We start from the raw sequence: 24,740 nt of genomic DNA, 5'->3' as shown, positions 1-24,740 counted from the left end.
TGTTCTGACTTGGTGGTGCACATGTAGCCTATAACCTGTTTTAGAGAAATGTAATCATTGGATATTGTAAGAGCTTTCATTGTCTGCTTATATGCCCCCTTTATTTATCCTACGGTTCTGACTTGGTGCACAGGGAGAACACTGTAACAACGGCCCATGTTCTGAAATCTGTCGCTGTACATTTCAAATGTGCTGAACAAATAGTTGACCACGTCCGTCCTAGCTCGCTCATTAATGTCTTAATCGAAATTACAGATTGCCTCTTTAAAAAACAAGCTGATATGGCTGACTTGCTTAAACAAATGTGGTTTCTACTGACAATTGAGATGTACAAACTAGAGCATAAGGGGACGACAAGCGGATAAAAGGCAGTAAATGAGGCTGGATTAGCTGTTTCGCTGCCAGAGAAAGCTCTGCTGATAGCCAGGTGTAGCAGTAGAAAGGTGTTGGGACTGCTGTTGGGACAGCTTTATGTAGGCCCTAACAGTTTGTGGGCCTCGTTTGTCACCGTTATAGTGCAATTAATGTATTGTTTAGTGTTGTGTTGAGTAGTGGCTTTGCTGGCATGCACCCCCAATTTTTGGGGGGGTTTGCCCAACCAGGATTTACATGCTAAAATCACCATTGGGTTCAAGTTTCCAGATTTCAACGGACTGTCCACCTGAAACAACTTTTCATCCCCAACGGTTACTCTCTGCCAGGTTCCCCGAAGAAGAAGCAAGCCACCTTCACAAATTTAAACAGAGGCTCGAAAGGCATTAAAAATCAGCCGCAACAGCTAAGGTCTCGCTCTGCCAAGAGGCAGCTCCGGTGCAGCCACTGCTCCAAGCACTTCTCCCACAGCCACCAGCTGAAGATGCATGAGAGGGTGCACACCGGAGGGGAACCGTTTCAATGTGTCTACTGCGGGAAGTGCTACAAACAGTCAACACTCTCCTAGGTACAGATCTAGGATCAGATTCCTCTCCCCCAATCCTAACCTTAACTATTAGTGGAAAAAAAATCAAAAACGAACCCAAGATCAGCTTCTAGGGGCAACTTCACACTACTCCACCTGGCGCAAAGATTGACAAGGCCAGGAGTTTTTCCTGTGATCAGACCAGTGAAAAACTCCTGGCCATAGTTTAAGGGGAATGACTCCACACTTCTGGGGTTTTCATATGAAAACTGGGTCCATGTGTTTTTGACAGTTTGATTGGATTCCACATTTAACGCTACCCTCTTTGTGTAGTGGTTGTGTATTTAGGTCAACTAGCTTGATGCTTGGTCCAGAGTGGATTGCTAATGTAGAAGTTATTACAGGTGAAAATTCTAAACATCCTTATGAATTTATATTGATGCAGTGGTGAACCAAAGTACAGTAATTAAGAATTGAAATGTCCCTTTGCCTCTCAACAAAATATATTTACTGTTTACTATTTATAATAGAAATACCACAAATAGTGCAATGCTTTATTTATTTTTAAATCATGAAATATTGTTTAAACCAAATATCATGTTTATAATAGCTACAACATTGTTGTGGTGGAGCACTCCTGTACAGTAGGTGGCGCATATGATCACATGAAAGTGATGATGAGGAACAGGAAAAATAATCTCAACAGCAAGCTAACGTTACAAACAAAGCTAGCTAGCTATCGATGTTCATTTTCGGATATTATTGCATTTGTTTTAATAGCTTGCTAGATAACTGTATATCGTCATAATATATAAAACATAAAGACTGTTTTCATCTTGAAAAAAGGGCCAAAACGTCGGGGGACAATGTCGGGTTCCGTGGTCGACTTCCAGGTGCAGATAGCCTCAATCATGGAGGTGCTAGCCAACGCGGCTGTAACCGAAATCTGCAAAGTTGTTGACGATGGCTATGCGGTTGTACACATGGAGATGTCCCAAAGCCACAAGGACAACGAATTTCTCCGGAGGAAAGTGAAGTTGATGGAACTTCAGATCGCGAGGTTTCGGTCTGAGAGAACAAAATTTTCAGAGGGGTCCGTCCACAATCGCTTCCATGGAATACGCCTGCTAAACAGACATAACAATCGAGAGACTGCAACGACAGGTTGGTGATGATGGTGAATTTGACAGTGCACCAAGACTAAATGACGTATCATGCTGACTTTGTACTGTCAACACAGCTAGGATCCTTCTAGCTCTATTGACACATAACATACGTCATGAAGTTATTATGCTTGATTTGTTCTTTGTAAATACCATTGATGGATGGGGTCAAATTAACCTCCCCCTTTATTTCCAGGACCTACTTGGCAAAGCAGAGCCAGACTTTCCAACAGGAGTTTTGGGAACAGCAGCATACCAAGAGACAGACAGCCCATAGACGTGGACCAAGAGGATGTCTCTCCATCAAAGCATATGGATACTACAAGTGATGAGGTACAGTTGAAGTCGGAAGTTTACATACACTTATGTTGGATTCATTAAAACTGGTTTTTCAACCACACCACAAATTTCTTGTTAACAAACTATCGTTTGGCAAGTCGGTTAGAACTTCTATTTTGTGCATGACACAAGTAATTTTTCCAACAATTGTTTACAGACAGATTATTTCACTTATTCACTGTACCACAATTCCAGTGGGTCAGAAGTTTGCATACACTAAGTTGACTGCCTTTAAACAGCTTGGAAAATTCCAAAAGATAATGTCATGGCTTTAGAAGCTTCTGATAGCCTAATAGACATAATTTGAGTCAATTGGAGGTGTACCTGTAGATGTATTTCAAGGTCTACCTTCAAACTCAGTGCCTCTTTTCTTGACATCAATGGAAAATCTAAAGAAATCAGCCAAGACCTCAGAAAAACAATTATAGACCTCCACAAGTCTGGTTCATCCTTGGGAGCAATTTCCAAATGCCTGAAGGTACCACATTCATCTGTACAAACAATAGTACGCAAGTATAAACACCATGGGACCACGCAGCCGTCATACCACTCAGGAAGCAGACGCGTTCTGTCTCCTAGAGATGAACGTACTTTGGTGCGAAAAGTGCAAATCAATCCCAGAACAGCAAAGGACCTTGTGAAGATGCTGGAGGAAACAGGCACAAAAGTATCTATATCCACAGTAAAATGAGTCCTATATCGACATAACCTGAAAGGCCGCTCAGGAAGGAAGAAGCCATTGCTCCAAAACCGCCATAAAAATGCCAGACTACGGTTTGCAACTGCACATGGGGACAAAGATTGTACTTTTTGGAGAAAAGTCCTCTGGTCTGATGTAACAAAAATAGAACTGTTTGGCCATAATGACCATTGTTATGTTTGGAGGAAAAAGGGAGAGGCTTGCAAGACATAGAACACCATCCCAACCGTGAAACACGGGGGTGGCAACATCATGTTGTGGGGGTGCTTTGCTGCAGGAGGGACTGGTGCACTTCACAAAATAGATGGCATCATGAGGAAAGAAAATTATGTGGATATAAAATAAAAATAATAAAAATAAATAATAAATAAATAAATAAAATACCCACATCAACCATGCCCACACCCCATTTAGGCCCCCTCAGATCAGACCTATGCCACTCCTGCCCACCCCATGCACCCCACCCCCGCAAAGAGGGCATCAACATGGAAGTCACACATACGCCCAGGTAGTGAGCGGGCAAACAGGCCCAACCCCCACTCTTACACTCGCCCAAGCCAACGGCATGTACCAGATGCTCAGCAGGCTCTGCTCACACTTACTGGCCTGAGGCCAAACCACACGGCCAACAACATTGGACACTTTATGGAACAAAAAGCCTTCACTATATCATCCTGGAATATCCAAGGCCTGAGGTCATCTGCCTTTGGCCTAAAGAGTAGGAACCCGGACTTCACCAAAGAAATCGGTAATGCAGACATTGTCATCCTGCAAGAAACATGGTATAGCGGAGACGGACCCACTGGTTGCCCTCTAGGTTACAGAGAGCTGGTAGTCCCATCCACCAAACTACCAGGTGTGAAACAGGGAAGGGACTCAGGGGGAATGCTAATTTGGTATAGAGCAGACCTAACTCACTCCATTAAATTAATCAAAACAGGAACATTTTACATTTGGCTAGAAATTCAAAAGGAAATTATCTTAACAGAGAAAAATGTCCTCCTGTGTGCTACCTATATCCCCCCACTAGAATCCCCATACTTTAATAAAGACAGCTTCTCCATCCTGGAGGGGGAAATCAATCATTTCCAGGCCCAGGGACATGTATTAGTCTGTGGCGACCTAAATGCCAGAACTGGACAAGAACCTGACACCCTCAGCACACAGGGGGACAAACACCTGCCTGCAGGTGACAGCATTCCCTCCCCCATATGCCCCCCTAGGCACAACTATGACAACATAACCAACAAAAACGGGTCACAACTCCTGCAGCTCTGTCGCACGCTGGGTATGTACATAGTCAATGGTAGGCTTCGAGGGGACTCCTATGGTAGGTTCACCTATAGCTCATCTCTTGGCAGTAGCACTGTAGACTACTTTATCACTGACCTCAACCCAGAGTCTCTCAGAGCGTTCACAGTCAGCCCACTGACACCCCTATCAGACCACAGCAAAATCACAGTCTACTTGAACAGAGCAATACTCAATCATGAGGCATCAAAGCCAAAGGAACTGAGTAACATTAAGAAATGCTATAGATGGAAGGAATGCAGTTTGGAAACCTACCAAAAAACAATTAGGCAACAGCAAATTCAATCCCTTTTAGACAACTTCCTGGGTAAAATGTTCCACTGCAATAGTGAAGGTGTAAACTTGGCAGTAGAAAATCTTAACAGTATATTTGACCTCTCAGCTTCCTTATCAAATCTAAAAATCTCAAATAGAAAACCGAAGAAAATGAACAACAATGACAAATGGTTTGATAAAGAATGCAAAAATCTAAGAAATAAATTGAGAAACCTGTCCAACCAAAAACATAGAGACCCGGAAAACCTGAGTCTACGCCTTCACTATGGTGAATCACTAAAACAATACAGAAATACACTACGGAAAAAGAAGGAACAGCACGTCAGAAATCAGCTCAATGTAATTGAAGACTCCATAGACTCTAACCAATTCTGGGAAAATTGGAAAACACTAAACAAACAACAACACGAAGAATTATCTATCCAAAATGGAGATGTATGGGTAAACCACTTCTCCAATATTTTTGGCTCTATAACAAAGAATAAAGAGCAAAAACATATACATGATCAAATACAAATCCTAGAATCAACTATTAAAGACTACCAGAACCCACTGGATTCTCCAATTACCTTGAATGAGTTACAGGACAAAATAAAAACCCTCCAACCCAAAAAGGCCTGTGGTGTTGATGGTATCCTTAATGAAATGATCAAATATACAGACAACAAATTCCAATTGGCTATACTAAAACTCTTTAACATCGTCCTTAGCTCTGGCATCTTCCCCAATATTTGGAACCAAGGACTGATCACCCCAATCCACAAAAGTGGAGACAAATTTGACCCCAATAACTACCGTGGAATATGCGTCAACAGTAACCTTGGGAAAATCCTCTGCATTATCATTAACAGCAGACTCGTACATTTCCTCAATGAAAACAATGTACTGAGCAAATGTCAAATTGGCTTTTTACCAAATTACCGTACAACAGACCATGTATTCACCCTACACACCCTAATTGACAACCAAACAAACCAAAACAAAGGCAAAGTCTTCTCATGCTTTGTTGATTTCAAAAAAGCCTTCGACTCAATTTGGCATGAGGGTCTGCTATACAAATTGATGGAAAGTGGTGTTGGGGGTAAAACATACGACATTATAAAATCCATGTACACAAACAACAAGTGTGCGGTTAAAATTGGCAAAAAACACACACATTTCTTCACACAGGGTCGTGGGGTGAGACAGGGATGCAGCTTAAGCCCCACCCTCTTCAACATATATATCAACGAATTGGCGCGGGCACTAGAACAGTCTGCAGCACCCGGTCTCACCCTACTAGAATCCGAAGTCAAATGTCTACTGTTTGCTGATGATCTGGTGCTTCTGTCACCAACCAAGGAGGGCCTACAGCAGCACCTAGATCTTCTGCACAGATTCTGTCAGACCTGGGCCCTGACAGTAAATCTCAGTAAGACCAAAATAATGGTGTTCCAAAAAAGGTCCAGTCACCAGGACCACAAATTCCATCTAGACACCGTTGCCCTAGAGCACACAAAAAACTATACATACCTCGGCCTAAACATCAGCACCACAGGTAACTTCCACAAAGCTGTGAACGATCTGAGAGACAAGGCAAGAAGGGCCTTCTATGCCATCAAAAGGAACATAAATTTCAACATACCAATTAGGATCTGGCTAAAAATACTTGAATCAGTCATAGAGCCCATTGCCCTTTATGGTTGTGAGGTCTGGGGTCCGCTCACCAACCAAGATTTCACAAAATGGGACAAACACCAAATTGAGACTCTGCATGCAGAATTCTGCAAAAATATCCTCCGTGTACAACGTAGAACACCAAATAATGCATGCAGAGCAGAATTAGGCCGATACCCACTAATTATCAAAATCCAGAAAAGAGCCGTTAAATTCTACAACCACCTAAAAGGAAGCGATTCCCAAACCTTCCATAACAAAGCCATCACCTACAGAGAGATGAACCTGGAGAAGAGTCCCCTAAGCAAGCTGGTCCTAGGGCTCTGTTCACAAACACAAACACACCCCACAGAGCCCCAGGACAACAGCACAATTAGACCCAACCAAATCATGAGAAAACAAAAAGATAATTACTTGACACATTGGAAAGAATTAACAAAAAAACAGAGCAAACTAGAATGCTATTTGGCCCTAAACAGAGAGTACACAGTGGCAGAATACCTGACCACTGTGACTGACCCAAACTTAAGGAAAGCTTTGACTATGTACAGACTCAGTGAGCATAGCCTTGCTATTGAGAAAGGCCGCCGTAGGCAGACATGGCTCTCAAGAGAAGACAGGCTATGTGCACACTGCCCACAAAATGAGGTGGAAACTGAGCTGCACTTCCTAACCTCCTGCCCAATGTATGACCATATTAGAGAGACATATTTCCCTCAGATTACACAGATCCACAAAGAATTTGAAAACAAATCCAATTTTGATAAACTCCCATATCTACTGGGAGAAATTCCACAGTGTGCCATCACAGCAGCAAGATTTGTGACCTGTTGCCACAAGAAAAGGGCAACCAGTGAAGAACAAACACCATTGTAAATACAACCCATATTTATGCTTATTTATTTTAACTTGTGTGCTTTAACCATTTGTACATTGTTACAACACTGTATATATATAATATAACATTTGTAATGTCTTTATTGTTTTGAAACTTCTGTATGTGTAATGTTTACTGTTAATTTGTATTGTTTATTTCACTTTTGTATAATATCTACCTCACTTGCTTTGGCAATGTTAACACATGTTTCCCATGCCAATAAAGCCCCTTGAATTGAATTGAATTGAATTGGATATACTGAAGCAACATCTCAAGACATCAGTCAGGAAGTTGAAGCTTGGTCGCAAATGGGCCTTCCAAATGGACAATGACCCCAAGCATACTTCCAAAGTTGTGGCAAAATGGCTTAAGGACAACAAAGTCAAGGTATTGAAGTGGCCATCACAAAGCCCTGACCTCAGTCTTATAGAACATTTGTGGGTAGAACTGAAAAAGCGTGTGCGAGCAAGGAGGCCTACAAACCTGACTCAGTTACACCAGCTCTGTCAGGAGGAATGGGCCAAAATTCACCTAACTTATTGTGGGAAGCTTGTGGAAGGCTACCCGAAATGTTTGACCCAAGTTAAATCATTTTAAAGGCAATGCTACCAAATACTAATTGAGTGTATATAAACTTCTGACCCACTGGGAATGTGATGAGAGAAATAAAAGCTGAAATAAATTATTCTCTCTACTATTATTCTGACATTTCACATTTTTAAAATGAAGTGGTGATCCTAACTGACCTAAGACAGGGATTTTTTACTAGGATTAAATGTCAGCATTTGTGAAACTGAGTTTAAATGTATATGTAAGGTGTATGTAAACTTCCGACCTTAACTGTAAGTCCCAATTTTAACAGCCGATTTCAAACTGTCACCGATTTCAAACTGTCACCGATTTCAAACTGTCATCCCCAGACACTTCCGCCTGGGGATGAGGTTATGTCTATATAGGCGTATGTCAGCACATTCTAACCTATTCTTTCCCTATACTTTCAATGCATTTTTGCGCCAAAAGTTTGTAAAGGCATGTGTAAAATACAGAAGGTGGAGTTTACACTCCACTACACCACTGATTATTACACAATAACAAAAAGGCAACTACTATGAATTTCACTAAATCCCATGTCATGCCCATATCTCCATTCAGTAGATAGTGTATGCTCTGTCTCACTCACTCATCTCTCCCACTTAACCCCATCAGCAGTCAGCAGAGACAGAGGAAGGGGAACCAGACCTGCTGATCATCAAGGTGGAGGGAGAAGCAGATGACCAGGACTCTAGGTCCAGACACCCAGCCAGAACAGTGGAGGGCAGCAGAGAACTAACCACCCAACTGGCTGCAGCCACCACAGAGGACCCCGCCTTCCAGCCCAGTGGCCCCAGAGGCAACAACAACTACAACAACACTGCTATGGAGGTCAGTGGATCTGACGCCATCCTCCTCCAATCAGAAACAGGGAATGTGAACCAGGGACCACAGCAGTTTACAGGACTTGAACCCAGAGCAGAGAAACAGAGTCTGGACACAAAGTGTGACATGAACAGGGACCTCAATCTCCTTAAGGCATCAGCATGCTTCAGTTCAGCTGGTGCCTAGCCCAACCGAACGAGTGTGCTTGCATACTCCCTTAAAAGACCTTCGCTTAAAAAACAAGAAAAAAGCGGCAATTGTACTGTTTGTCCATTTTGAAACACCGTAGCCAGTCTATACTTCCTCAAAATGGTCCGAATTAATCTAAGATAACTCAAGAAATCTGTCATACATTTTTATGTTTTTGCGGAAGAGATCTTAGTCGCGACATTTTACATCTAACTAAGATGTTTGGTGCAGTAGTTTTCAATGAAAAAAATTGCATGAAAACGAGTCGTCTCTTGAATGACAACAATTACTTTATTGAAGAATCCCTACTGTTGACCAATCACCAACGAAGGGGTGTAGACTTCCGCTCTGATCTTCAGCATGCCTTCAGAAAAAAATTCTGTACCCCAAAAGCTGAAAAAAAACCCTCACGGAAGTCCAAAATGAACAAAATTGTCACATAATGTCATCATAATATATGCACGATCTCCACCGAACTGTTTTCGACTGGGAAGCATGCAGACGCCTTAAGAGATTCTTTAAATACAGCCACCCATCTTGACACAGGAAATGTAGGTGAGGCCAACAAAGCTAGTTTCTAAGCTTCCGTAGACATTCTGAAATACCAGGAAGAGGAGCTCAACAACCAGCTCATACCTCACTTCCTGTCAGCCATTTTTGACCAAGCTCCACCACTTCCTCTCACTCGAGTAATCTTGCCACAGATATTAGACCTGGCAACGTAAAACGACCGTATGGTTGCCCAACATACCATAAGAAGTTTGTCCAAGAGAGTGACTTGCGGCGGCACGCGGTCATCCACACCAGAAAGCGGACGTTCTCCTGTACCTTGTGTGAGAATAGTTTTTTTGTGCGCCAGCCATCTCCAAATGCACCAGAACGTCTACACTGGGGAGAAGCCCTTCAGTTGTGCACAGTGCGGGCGCAGGTTCTCCCACCCCAGCAATCTGAAAAGACATCAGAAGCTTCATCATTGAAAACTGACACAGATAGGGCCGTTACTGTCAAGGATTTTTGGATGACGGTAGTTGGTTATAACTGTTTGAATTGCAAAAGACGCAAATTTTCTCCTCGGCTCCTGACTTGTTTCAGCAAGGAGCAACACAGTTTCATCACGTTGGAGAGTCCATGTTTCAGCAGAACCATAGAGATCCTATTAAATTACTAGAGGGGCTATGTCATAAACACTCAGTTCTAGAGTGGGGTGAGAATGGCAGCCATTGTGGTCAGGGAGAAATCCAATCCGGTCTAATCGGAACAGATGGCAGTAGAGGCAGAGGTGATGAATTTCCTGCTTTTACTTATGAATTATAAAAGTAAGGCATGTTATATATCAGAAATATAATGATTGTTAACCTAAAGTATTATCATGTAATTATAAATACAGTTTATACACTTTCTGTTTAAATAGCCTCCAAAATATATATAAACACACCATAAATGTCTCAATGTTTGTTTTCTTGGAAAGCTATGAATGTTATAATATGATAGAATATCAGTACTTGTTGCATTTACAACTTGTATAAGACCTATCATCAACTGTTTTCAGCCAGTGTATGGCTGTGGATTGACTGCACTGTTTGTATGGAATGTTGGCATATTGGCAGTTCATTTGAACAATTATTGGAAATCATTCAACTTAAACTCGCTGGCTAGCTAATAAACATACTGTGCAGATAATCTTCAAATGTATTGTTTTACACAATATCTTATCGCAGCACACTGGCTGACCATGGTTGACCAGCTCCCTGAACAAAATGGCTGACCTTTTATAATGTCTTAAGACCTTTTCATGTCCATTTGTGTATTCTAATTCCTAAATCTATAGCAGAAACTGACTCAACCACACAAATACCCGGCCTTCCCGTTTTCAGTCAGCTGTTTGTTCCCCCCAAAAATATCATTATATACAGTACCAGTCAAAAGTTTGGACACATCTACTCATTCAAGGATTTTTCTTTATTTGACTATTTTCTACATTGTAGAATAATAGTGTAGACATCAAAACTATGAAATAACACATATGGAATCATGTAGTAATCAATGTGTTCAACAAATCAAAATATATTTTATATTTGAGATTCTTCAAAGTAGCCACCTTTTGCCTTGATGACAGCTGTGCACACTTGGCATTCTCTCAAACAGCTTCACCTGGAATGCTTTTTCAACAGTCTTGAAGGAGTTCCCACGTATGCTGAGCACTTGTTGGCTGCTTTCCCTTCACTCTGCAGTCCAACTCATCCTAAACCATCTTTATTGGGTTTAGGTCAGGTGATTGTGGGGGCCAGGTCATCTGATGCAGCACTCCATCACTCTCCTTCTTGGTCAAATGGCCCTTACACAGCCTGGAGGTGTGTTGGGTCATTGTCCTGTTGAAAAACAAATGATAGTCCCACTAAGCGCAAGCTATATGGGATGGCGTATAGCTGCAAAATGCTATGGTAGCCATGCTGGTTAAGTGTGCCTTGAATTCTAAATAAATCACAGACCGTTTCACCAGCAAAGCACCATCACACCTCCTCCTCCATGCTTCACGGTGGGAACCACACATGCAGAGATCATCAAATTTGGACTCATCAGACCAAAGGACAGATTTCCACCCGTCTAATGTCCATTGCTCATGTTTCTCGGTCCAAGCAAGTCTCTTATTTTATTGGTGTCCTTTAGTAGTGGTTTCTTTGCAGCAATTGGACCACGAAGGCCTGATTCACGCAGTCTCCTCTGAACAGTTGATGTTGAGATGTGTCTGTTACTTGAACTCTGAAGCTCTTCTGAGGCTGGTAACTCTAATGGACTTATCCTCTGCAGCAGAGGTAACTCTGGGTCTTCCTATGCTATGGCGTTCCATTTTTGTGACTGCACTTTCAAAGTTCTTGACATTTTCCTGATTGACTGACCTTCATGTCTTAAAGTAATGATGGACTGTCGTTTCTCTTTGCTTATTTGAGCTGTTCTTGCCCTAATACGGACTTTGTCTTTTACCCATTAGGGCTATCTTCTGTATACCACCCCTACCTTGTTACAACACACTTGATTGGCTCAAACGCATTAAGAAGGAAAGAAATTCCACAAATGAACTTTTAACAAGGCACACCTGTCAATTGAAATGCATTCCAGGTGACTACCTCATGAAGCTGGTTGAGAGAATGCCAAGAGTGTGCAAAGCTGTCATCAAGGCAAAGGGTGGCTACTTTTGAGATATCAAATATATTTTGATTTGTAAAAAAAAATAAAAAAAAATAATAATAATAATTGTTATTTCATACTTTTGATGTCTTCATTATTATTCTACAATGTAGAAAATAGTAAAAATAAAGAAAAACCCTTGAATGAGTAGGTGTGTCCAAACCTGACTGGTACTGTATAAAAACGGTTATGACGGTCTTCATCCATAACCATCGGTTACAGGGTTATACGGTAATTGTGCCAGCCCTAGACACAGAAGCAAGAGATTCCTATGGAAAAAAAACTATGGATTAGCTTTATGTCAGTTAGGTTATAGCAATATGCTATTTTTATTATTTGTTTTGTATTTACATTATTATTATATATATATATTTTTTTAATTCATCATTGGGAAGGGCTCGTAAGTAAGCATTTCAAGGTGAAGTCTTCACCCGTTGTATTCGACGCATGTGACAAATAAGACTGCTTTGAAAGTCCTGCCTACTTCCTGGATCATGTCCCTCGCTGTTTTTGAATGGGGATTCAAGAGTTATATAATCCAGTTCATGAAAACGCGTTCATTTAAGATATATCTCAAGTTATAAACTGGGTGGTTCGAGCCCTGAATGCTGATTGGCTGACAGCCTTGGTATATCAATTCGTATACCACGGGTATGATAAAACATATTTATTTTTACTGCTCTAATTATGTTGGTAACATATAATAGCAATAAGGCACCTCAGGGGTTTGTGATATATGGCCAATATACCATGGCTAAGGGCTGTGTCTAGTTACTCTGCGTTGCGTCGTGGTAAGAACAGCCATTAGCCGTGGTATATTGGCCACATACCACACCCCCCCAGGGCTTATTGCTTAATTATATTTGTATTAGTGGATTAATTTACTTCTAGCCAATGTATTTTATGAAGGTTTAAGCAAAATACAAAAGGTGGAGTTTACCCTCCAGTACTCCACAGATTATAACACAATAACAAGGCAACTACTATGAATTTCACTAAATCCCATGTCATGACCATATCTCCATTCAGTAGATAGTGTATGCTCTGTCTCACTCACTCATCTCTCCCACTTAACCCCATCAGCAGTCAGCAGAGACAGAGGAAGGGGAACCAGACCTGCTGATCATCAAGGACGAGGGAGAAGCAGATGACCAGGACTCTAGGATCAGTCACCCAGCCAGAACAGTGGAGGGCAGCAGAGAGCTAACCACCCAACTGGCTGCAGCCACCACAGAGGACCCCGCCTTCCAGCCCAGTGGCCCCAGAGGCAACAACAACTACAACAACACTGCTATGGAGGTCAGTGGATCTGACGTCGTCTTCCAATCAGAAACAGGGAATGTGAACCAGGGACCCCAGCAACACACAGGATTTGAACCCAGAGCAGAGAGACAGAGTCTGGACACTAAGTGTGACATGAACGGGGACCTCAATCTCCTAAGAGATTCTTTAAACCAGGTGTGGAGAGAGGCAGTAGCGACTAACGATGATACCTCTGCTGCTCACACTAAAGTTATGGACCTAGGGAGTGGCCCAGTGGGCCCAGAAACACAGACTAGCTCGGCCATGGAAATGAGAAGTGTAGGATTAGAAAACCACCGGTTTTCCCCCAAGTCGTTCCATTCTTCATCAGAACATGTGATAGTGATTGACTCCGTATCCAGTGGGCAGCAGGTAGATAGAGGTTTCGAGTGGGGTCAGGTGGGTACAGCTACTACACAACAGGTCAATGGGACTGGAAATAAGCAGGGAGTGGGAGGGTTTAACAGAAATGCACCAATGATTCACCCCGTTCACCCCGATTCAATGAGAGACAACACAACGCTATTGGTAGCACCCGGTTTCCACCCTACAGAGAAAAATACAGGCATGCATTTTGACACAGGACATGCAAGTGAGGCCAACAAAGATAGTTGGTGTTCATTGGCAAGCTTCCATAGACCCTCTGAAATACCAGGAAGAGGAGTTCAACAGCCAGCTCATACCTCACTTCCTGATTGCCATTTTAGACCAAGCGCCACAACTTCCTCTCACTCCAGTAATTTCGCCACACACTTTAGACCTGGCACTGTAGAACGACCGTACGGTTGCCCGAACTGCCATAAAAAGTTTCTCCACGAGAGCGACTTACGGCATCACATGATCATCCACACCAGGAAGCGAGCGTTCGCCTGCACGTTGTGTGAGAAGAGCTTTGTGTCCCCCAGCAAGCTCCAAGTGCACCAGAACGTCCACACTGGAGAGAAGCCCTTCAGTTGTGCACAGTGCGGACGCAGGTTCTCTCACTCCAGCAATCTGAATAGACATCAGAAGCTTCATCATTGAGAAGTGACACAGAGTCAAGAGATTCCTATGGAAAAAAAGCTATGGATTAGAATTATGTCAGGTTTTTGCAATACTCTATGAAAGTCCTGCCTACTTCCTGGATCATGTACATTGCATTTTTTTTAATGGGTTTTAAGAGTAAATAATCAAATTCATGAAAACGCTGTCATTTGATATACAGTTGGGTCCAAAAGTATTGGGACAGTGACACATTTTGTTGTTGTTTTGGCTCTGTACTCCAGCACTTTGCTCATATTTATTATTTTTATGCCGAAAACTCTCACTCATCATTATTTACAATAAAAGTGACTCCAAAATGACACAATACATTATGTACCATTCACAGCTTCTACCCTCAAGCCATTAGACTGCTAAACTGTTAATCAAACGGCTACCCAGACAATTTGCATTGACACCCTTTTTTACACTGCTGCTACTTGCTGTTTATCTATGCATAGTCACTTTACCCCTAACTACATGTACATATTACCTTGACTAAACTGTACCCCCGCACATTGACTCTGTGCCTGTACCCCCCTGTATATAGCATCGTTATTTTATTGTGTTACTTTTTTTCTTTAATTTATTTATTTTGTACAAATATTTTCTTACTTACTTTAAAATAAATTCTGCATTGTTGGTTAAGGGCTTGTAAGTAAGCATTTCACGGTAATGTCTACTACACCTGTTCTATACGGTGCATGTGACAAATACAATTTGATTTGATTTCTATTGGGTACAAAATAATCTGAAAAACAACCAAAACAAACTGCAAATGCATCCAACAAGTAGAGTCACAAGTTTGATGAAGGTAGGAATATCGCACAAATATGATCAATGGTTCATTTGATAGGTTGTCTTCTATCTTGACATTGTCAAGTATTGAAATCTGACACGAATCCCAGACTTTTTTTGCGATCAAAAAGTCGTATTTCTCTTCATTTCCAGTGTAGTGAGAGTGGTTTTATCGCAATGGTACATCATACCGGCCAAATTTCTACCTTCTCGAAAGGCAATAGCTCCTATACACATGAAACGCATGACCTCTGGTATCGATAGAACATCGCTCACACAAAAACAATATAACATTCAAAATTGATGAATCTTTCCTGTAAAGTTTACAGTCTGTAATTTAACCTCATAGTCATTGTATCATTTCAAATTCAATGTGCTGGAGTACAGAGCCATAAGAACAACAAAACATGTTCACTGTCCAAATGCCTTTGGACCTCACTATAAGCAGGCAAAGGTGTGTGAATCATGTTGGACATATTGGAATCAGAATAAAATAGATTTACACCAAAACAGTCTTTATGGGTAAAGTGTTTTACATAATTCTAAAAAAAAATTATCACATTTCCTTAATTCATACATTAACCACCATCAAATTATATTATTGCACCTATATTGGATTTTGGATACCATATTGGATTTGAGGTCAAATCTAGGGTGCCCCCCAAAAATAATATGTGGTTTAATTACATGAGTAGGGGCAAAAGATACAAAATCCTTCAAGGAACCTTGGACCCAAAATGTTTAATTTCGATGTCTAAGCCCACTTGTTTTCTTTAGAGCCGATTACAATAGCCACGACAACAACAAAAATGTGGAACTATGTATTTTTATCAAGCAGGACCAAACAGCGCTGGATGAGAGCAATGACTTGGGAACTTGTCTATTATTCAGCTACCAAAAAGTAAGGTGTACATTCATCATAAATATTAATAGTTGATATTTCCACCTATTGTATCTCTGTGTTTACAGGTCTATATTTCCAAGATACATTAAGATATCCTGATGCTGTTTGCCTGTGTATGTGGGGCAGACAGCATATATTGGGTTACATATGGTTATGTGGAAATGCCACTTCAAGCCAGGCATTATTGTGCACTTTTCTTAGTTTAGGGCGTTTTGTCACAATATCTATCAATTAACCACTTATTCAGTAAAATATTTTTACATAATCACCCATTTTAATAAATAACAGCTATTATAGATGTGGAAAAAACATGTGTTTTGTAATAGCTCGGGTAGGGGTGTCTCCAACATTTTTGGGGCCACAAGCCTAGTTTTTTTGTTACTTAGCTACAACGTTGTTGTGATGGAGAACTCCTGTACAGTAGGTGGCGGTGTTAAAATGTAATTCCACAGTCCAGCATAATGATGAGGAAAAGGAAAGAATCACCGGCTACAAACAAAGCTAGCGATGTTTCGTTTCTGATAGGATTAACTTTATTTTAATAGCAAACTAGATAACTGTAGATTATTATAATATTATAGAAAACACAAAGACTGTTTTCATATTGAAAAGGGACCAAAAGCGTCGGGGGACAATGTCGGGTTCCGTGGTCGAGTTCCAGGCGCAGATAGCCTCAATCATGGAGGTGCTAGCCAACGCGGCTGTAGCCGAAATCTGCAAAGTTGTTGACGATGGCTATGCGGTTGTACACCTGAAGATGTCCCAAAGCCACAAGGAGAACGAATTTCTCCGGAGGAAAATGAAATTGATGGAACTTCAGATCGCGAGGTTTCGGTCTGAGAGAACAAAGTCTTCAGAGGGGTCCGTTCAAAATCGCTTCCATGGAATACGCCTGCAAAACAGACACAACCATCGAGAGACGGCAACGACAGGTTGGTGATGATGCATTTGACCGTGTACACAAAGAACATCCTAGAATCAACATTATTGAAAATAATATAATTATAATAATTATTTTAGAAATCCTTAGCCCTTCTTGAAGGCGTAGAAGGCCCATTGTTCCCCACTGTGTATGTGGTAGTACTAATTTGTAGAGTGGCTCTATTTTTCCTCACAGCGTGATTTTTTTCCACTATCCTTAAAGTCTAAATAATCTCTGTTCTGAAATATGAACACAGAAATAGATTAGAACAGGTGTTGTAAATGTTTTGTACACTCAGTGTATGTCATGCTTACTTTGTACTGTCAACACAGCTAGGATCCTTCTAGCTCTATAGACACATTATAACACGTCATGAACGTATTATGCTTCCTTTGTTCTTTGTAAAAATACCATTGATGGATGGGGGCATATGGAAGATGATCATAATTTAGGTAACATCATAGTTATGATTTTTTATTTTTTTACCTCTTTATTTCCAGGACCTACTTGGCAAAGCAGAGCCAGACTTTCCAACAGGAGTTTTGGAAACAGCAGCATACCAAGAGACAGACAGCCCATAGACGTGGACCAAGAGGATGTCTCTCCATCAAAGCATATGGATGCTACAAGTGATGAGGTAAGTTCCAATTTTAACAGCCGATTTTAGACTGTCACAGACTTATGCCTATTTTAGTCTCGCACACCAGAACGTTTTGCCTGGGAATGAGGTCATGTCTGTATAGATGTGTATGCCAGCACATTATAACACAATAACAACTACTATGAATTTCACAAAATCCCATGTCATGCCCATATCTCCATTCAGTAGATAGTGGATGCTCTGTCTCACTCACTCATCTCTCCCACTTAATCCCATCAGCAGTCAGCAGAGACAGAGGAAGGGGAACCAGACCTGCTGATCATCAAGGATGAGGGAGAAGCAGACGACCAGAAATCTAGGTCCAGACAACCAGCCAGAACAGTGGAGGGCAGCAGAGAGCTAACCACCCAACTGGCTGCAGCCACCACCAAGGATCCCGCCTTCCAGCCCAGAGGTCCCAGGGGCAACGACTACAACAACACCGCTATGGAGGTCAGTGGATCTGACGCCGTCCTCCTCCAATCAGAAACAGGGAATGTGTACCAGGGACCACAGCAGTACACAGGATTTGAACCCAAAGCAGAGAGACCGAGTCTGGACACTAAGTGTGACATGTACGGGGGCCTCAATCTCCTAAGAGATTCTTTAAACCAGGTGTGGAGAGAGGTAGTAGCGACGGATGATGGCGCCTCTGCTGCTCACACTAAAGTTATGGACCTAGGGAGTGGCCCAGAAACACAGACTAGCTCGGCCATGGAAATGAGAAGTGTAGGGTTAGAAAACCACAGGTTTTCCCCCAAGTCGTTCCATTCCTCATCAGAACATGTGATAGTGATTGACTCTGTGTCCAGTGTGCAGCAGGTAGATAGAGGTTTTGAGTGGGGTCAGGTGGGTACAGCTACTGCACCACAGGTTAATGGGACTGGAAATAAGCAGGTAGTGGGAGTGTTTAACAGAAACGCACCAATGAATCACCCCGAATCGATGAGAGACAACACCACGCAATTGGTTTCACCCGTCTTCCGGCCCTCAGAGATAAATACAGGCATGCATCTTGGCACAGGAAATGCAGTTGAGGCCAACAAAGATAGTTGGTGTTCGTTGGCAAGCCTCCATAGACACTCTGAAATACCAGGAAGAGGAGCTCAACAACCAACTCATACCTCACTTCCTGATTGCCATTTTAGACTAAGCGCCGCAACTTCCTCTCACTCCAGTATTCTCGCCACAGATGTTACACCTGGCACCGTAGAACGACCGTATGGTTGCCCAAGCTGCCATAAGAAGTTTGTCCACGAGAGTGACTTACGGCGGCACGCGGTCATCCACACCAGAATGCGGACGTTCTCCTGCACCTTGTGTGAGAAGAGCTTTGTGTGCGCCAGCCATCTCCAAGTTCACCAGAACGTCCACACTGGAGAGAAGCCCTTCAGTTGTGCACAGTGTGGACGCAGGTTCTCCCACTCCAGCAATCTGAAAAGACATCAGAAGCTTCATCATTGAGAACTGACATAGAAGCGAGAGATTCCTATGGAAAAAAGCTATGGATTAGCATTATGTCAGTTCGTTTTATAGCAATACGCTATGAAAATCCTGTCTACTTCCTGGATCACGTCCCTTGCTGTTTTTGAATTGGATTAAAGAGTATATAATAAAATTCATGAAAACAGTCTTAAGATATATGTGCAGTTATATTTGTATTAGTGGAATAATTTACTTCTATCCAATGTCTTTATGAAGGTTTTTGTGCAAAATACAAAAGGTGGAGTTTACCCTCCACTACAGCACTGATTATAACACAATAACAACGAGACTACTATGAATTTCACTAAATCCCATGTCATGTCCATATCTCCATTCAGTAGATAGTGTATGCTCTGTCTCACTCACTCATCTCTCCCACTTAACCCCATCAGCAGTCAGCAGAGACAGAGGAAGGGCAACCAGACCTGCTGATCATCAAGGTGGAGGGAGAAGCAGATGACCAGGACTCTAGGATCAGTCACCCAGCCAGAACAGTGGAGGGCAGCAGAGAGCTAACCACCCAACTGGCTGCAGCCACCACAGAGAACCCTGCCTTCCAGTCCAGTGGCCCCAGAGGCAACAACAACACCGCTATGGAGGTCAGTGGATCTGACGTCGTCTTCCAGTCAGAAACAGGGAATGTGAACCAGGGACTCCAGCAGTACACAGGATTTGAACCCAGAGCAGAGAGACCGAGTCTGGACACAAAGTGTGACATGTACGGGGGCCTCAATCTCCTAAGAGATTCTTTAAACCAGGTGTGCAGAGAGGTAGTAGCGACGGATGATGGCGCCTCTGCTGCTCACACTAAAGTAATGGACCTAGGGAGTGGCCCAGTAGGCCCAGAAACACAAACTAGCTCAGACATAGAAATGAGAGGTGTAGGGTTAGAAAACCTCAGGTTTCCCCCCAAGTCATTCCATTCCTCATCAGAACACGTGATAGTGATTGACTCTGTATCCAGTGGGCAGCAGGTAGATAGAGATTTTGAGTGGGGTCAGGTGGGTACAGCTACTACTACACAGGTCAATGGGACTGGAAATACGCAGGGAGAGGGAGTGTTTGAGAGGAACGCACCTACGATGGCAAGCCTCCATAGATACTCTGAAATACCAGGAAGAGGAGTTCAACAACCAGCTCATACCTCACTTCCTGTCGGCCATTTTAGACAAAGCGCCACAACTTCGTCTCACTCGAGTAATATTGCCACACACGTTAGACCTGACACCATAGAGCGATTGTACGGTTGCCTGAGCTGCCATCAGAAGTTTGTCCACGAGAGTGACTTGCGTCAGCACGCGGTCATCCACACCAGAAAGCGGGCGTTCGCCTGCAACTTGTGTGAGAAGAGCTTTATGTCCCGCACCGATCTCCAAATGCACCTGAATGTTCACACTGGAGAGAAGCCCTTCAGTTGTGCACATTGCGGACGCAGGTTCTCCCACTCCAGCAATCTGAAAAGACATCAGAAGCTTCATCATTGAGAAATTGGACAGAAGCAAGAGATTCCTATTGAAAAAAGCTGTTATAGCAATATCATGAGTTCAAACTTGATTTGTTCTACAGTGCATTCGTGAAGTATTCTATCTATACACACTACCCCATAATGACAATGCAAAAACAGGTTATACATTTTTGCAAATGTGTGTGTGTGTGTGTATATATACACTGCTCAAAAAAATAAAGGGAACACTAAAATAACACATGCTAGATCTGAATGAATTAAATATTCTTATTAAATACTTTTTTCTTTACATAGTTGAATGTGCTGACAACAAAATCACACACAAATTATCAATGGAAATCAAATTTATCAACCCATGGAGGTCTGGATTTGGAGTCACTCAAAATTAAAGTGGAAAACCACACTACATGCTGATCCAACTTTGATGTAATGTCCTTAAAACAAGTCAAAATGAGGCTCAGTAGTGTGTGTGGCCTCCACGTGCCTGTATGACCTCCCTACAACGCCTGGGCATGCTCCTGATGAGGTGGTCTCCTGAGGGATCTCCTCCCAGACCTGGACTGAAGCATCCGCCAACTCCTGGACAGTCTGTGGTGCAACGTGGCGTTGGTGGATGGAGCGAGACATGATGTCCCAGATGTGCTCAATTGGATTCAGGTCTGGGGAACGGGCGGGCCAGTCCATAGCATCAATGCCTTCCTCTTGCAGGAACTGCTGACACACTCCAGCCACATGAGGTCTAGCATTGTCTTGCATTAGGAGGAACCCAGGGCCAACCGCACCAGCATATGGTCTCACAAGGGGTCAGGGGTCTGAGGATCTCATCTCGGTACCTAATGGCAGTCAGGCTACCTCTGGCGAGCACGTGGAGGGCTGTGCGGCCCCCCAAAGAAATGCCACCCTAAACCATGACTGACCCACCGCCAAACCGGTCATGCTGGAGGATGTTGCAGGCAGCAGAACGCTCTCCACGGCATCTCCAGACTCTGTCACGTCTGTCACATGTGCGTGTGAACCTGCTTTCATCTGTGAAGAGCACAGGGCGCCAGTGGCGAATTTGCCAATCTTGGTGTTCTCTGGGAAATGCCAAACGTCCTGCACAGTGTTGGGCTGTAAGCACAACCCCCACCTGTGGACGTCGGGCCCTCATACCACCCTCATGGAGTCTGTTTCTGACTGTTTGAGCAGACACATGCACATTTGTGGCCTGCTGGAGGTCATTTTGCAGGGCTCTGGCAGTGCTCCTCCTTGCACAAAGGCGGAGGTAGCGGTCCTGCTGCTGGGTTGATGCCCTCCTACGGCCTCCTCCACGTCTCCTGATGTACTGGCCTGTCTCCTGGTAGCGCCTACATGCTCTGGACACTACGCTGACAGACACAGCAAACCTTCTTGCCACAGCTCGCGTTGATGTGCCATCCTGGATGAGCTGCACTACCTGAGCCACTTGTGTGGGTTGTAGACTCCGTCTCATGCTACCACTAGAGTGAAAGCACCGCCAGCATTCAAAAGTGACCAAAACATCAGCCAGGAAGCATAGGAACTGAGAATTGGTCTGTGGTCACCACCTGCAGAACCACTCCTTTATTGGGGATGTCTTGCTAATTGCCTATAATTTCCACCTGTTGTCTATTCCATTTGCACAACAGCATGTGAAATGTATTGTCAATCAGTGTTGTTTCCTAAGTGGACAGTTTGATTTCACAGAAGTGTGATTGACTTGGAGTTACATTGTGTTGTTTAAGTGTTCCCTTTATTTTTTTGAGCAGTGTATATATATTAAATAAATAAAAACGGGAAATATTACATTTACATAAGTATTCAGACCCTTTACTCTGTACTTTGTTGATGCATCTTTGGCAGCGATTACAGTCTAAGTATTCTTGGGTATGACGCTACAAACTTGGGGAGTTTCTCCCATTCTTCTCTGCAGATCCTCTCAAGCTCTGTCAAGTTGGATGGGGAGCGTCGCTTCACAGCTATTTTCAGGTTTCTCCAGAGATGTTTGATCGGGTTCAAGTCCGGGCTCTAGCTGGGCTACTCAAGGTTATTGAGACTTGTCCCGAAGCCACTCCTGCGTTGTCTTGACTGTGTGCTTAGTGTCATTGTCCTGTTGGAAGGTGAACCTTCGCCCCAGTCATGTCCTAAGTGCTCTGGAGCAGGTTTTCATCAAGGATCTCTCTGTACTTTGCTCCGTTCATCTTTCCCTCAACCCTGACTAGTCTCCCAGTCACTGCCACTGAAAAACATCCCCACAGCATGATGCTGCCACCACCATGCTTCACCATAGTGATGAGCGGTGCCTGGTTTCCTCCAGATGGGACGCTTGGCATTCAGTCCAAAGAGTTCAATTTTGGTTTCATCAGACCAGAGAATCTTGTTTCTCATGGTCTGAGAGTTCATTAGTTGCCTTTTGGCAAACTCCAAACGGGCTGTCATGTGCGTTTTACTGAGGAGTAGCTTCCATCTGGCCACTCTACCATAAAGGGCCTGATTTTGTGGAGTGCTGAAAAGATGGTTGTCCTTCTGGAAAGTTCTCCCATCTCCACCGAGGAACTCTGGAGCTCTTTCAGAGTGACCATCGGGTTCTTGGTCCCCTCCCTGACCAAGGCCCTTTTCCCCCGATTGCTCAATTTGGCATGGGGCGGCCAGCTCTAGGAAGAATCTTGGTGCTTCCAAACTTCTTGTTTTGCTAGCCTTCCCCAGATTTGTGCCTCAACACAAACCTTTCTCGGAGGTCTACGGACAATTCCTTCAACGTTACGGCTTGGTTTTTGCTCTGACATTCACTGTGAACTGTGTGACCTTTTATATAGACAGGTGTATGCCTTTCCAAATCATGTCCAAGCGATTTAATTCACCACAGGTGGACTCCAATCAAGTTGTAGAAACATCTCAATGATGATCAATGGAAACAGGATGCACCTGAGCTCAATTTTGAGTCTCATAGCAAAGGGTCTGAATACTTACAGTACCAGTCAAACGTTTGGACACACCTACTCATTCAAGGGTTTTTCTTAATTTTTACTATTTTCTACATTGTAGAATAACAGTGCAAACATCAAAACTATGAAATAACACATATGGAATCATGTAGTAACCAAAAAAAAGTGTTAAACAAATCAAAATATATTTTATATTTGAGATTCTTCAAAGTAGCCACCACTTGGCATTCTCTAACAGCTTCACCTGGAATGCTTTTTCAACAGTCTTGAAGGAGTTCCCACATATGCTGAGCACTTGTTGGCTGCTTTCCCTTCACTCTGTAGTCCAACTCATCCCAAACCATCTTTATTGGTTTGAGGTCGGGTGATTGTTGGGGCCAGGTCATCTGATGCAGCACTCCATCACTCTCCTTCTTGGTCAAATGGCCCTTACACAGCCTGGAGGTGTGTTGGGTCATTGTCCTGTTGAAAAACAAATGATAGTCCCACTAAGTGCAAGCCAGATGGGATGGCGTATCGCTGCAGAATGCTGTGGTAGCCATGCTCATTAAGTGTTCCTTGAATTCTAAATAAATCAGACAGTGTCACCAGCATAACACCATCACACCTCCACCATGCTTCACGGTGGGAACCACACATGTGGAGATCATCAAATTTGGACTCATCAGACCAAAGGACAGATTTCCACCGGTCTAATGTCCATTGCTCATGTTTCTCAGTCCAAGCAAGTCTCTTCTTCTTATTGGTGTCCTTTAGTAGTGGTTTCTTTGCAGCAATTCGACCAAGAAGGACTGATTCACGCAGTCTCCTCTGAACAGTTGATGTGTCTGTTACTTGAATTCTGTGAAGCATTTATTTGGGCTGCAATTTCTGAGGCTGGTAACTCTAATGAACTTATCCTCTTCAGCAGAGGTAACTCCGGGTCTTTCTTTCCTGTGGCGATCCTCTTGAGAGCCAGTTTCATCATAGCGCTTGATGGTTTTTCCACTGCACTTGAAGAAACTTTAAAAGTTCTTGAAATTTTCCGAATTCACTGACCTTCATCTGTAATGGACTGTTTCCCTTTGCTTATTTGAGCTGTTCTTGCCATAATATGGACTTGGTATTTTACCAAATAGGGCTATCTCCTGTATACCACCCCTACCTTGTCACTACACAAGTGATTGGCTCAAACGCATTAAGAAGGAAAGAAATTCCACAAAATAATTTAACAAAACACACCTGTTAATTGAAATGCATTCCAGGTGACTA

At 42.9% G+C, this 24,740-nt stretch overlaps 1 protein-coding gene across 3 annotated transcripts in view; it reads left to right on the top strand.

Moving 5' to 3' along the window:
- Positions 1-1,580: 1,580 nt before the first annotated feature.
- The window catches only part of LOC120035034, a 39,812-nt gene continuing 16,652 nt past the window's right edge, over positions 1,581-24,740 (top strand). The window contains exons 1-6 of one of the 3 annotated variants that reach the window (XM_038981790.1): positions 1,581-2,062; positions 2,258-2,394; positions 8,427-8,642; positions 13,095-13,310; positions 17,838-18,050; positions 19,475-19,681. In XM_038981790.1, the coding sequence (XP_038837718.1) occupies positions 1,765-2,062; positions 2,258-2,394; positions 8,427-8,642; positions 13,095-13,310; positions 17,838-18,050; positions 19,475-19,681 (1,287 nt within the window). In that variant the 5' untranslated portion in view covers positions 1,581-1,764. Of the gene's footprint in view, positions 2,063-2,257; positions 2,395-8,426; positions 8,643-13,094; positions 13,311-14,334; positions 16,968-17,457; positions 17,595-17,837; positions 18,051-19,474; positions 19,682-24,740 lie in introns of those variants that run through there. The other 2 variants (XM_038981792.1, XM_038981791.1) reach the window with 2 other exon arrangements.

Source organism: Salvelinus namaycush, chromosome 42 (assembly GCF_016432855.1).
Source record: "Salvelinus namaycush isolate Seneca chromosome 42, SaNama_1.0, whole genome shotgun sequence".
NCBI lineage: Eukaryota > Metazoa > Chordata > Actinopteri > Salmoniformes > Salmonidae > Salvelinus > Salvelinus namaycush.
The sequence above is the reverse complement of the archived record's forward strand: the minus strand, read 5'-3'. Positions and strand labels throughout refer to the sequence as shown.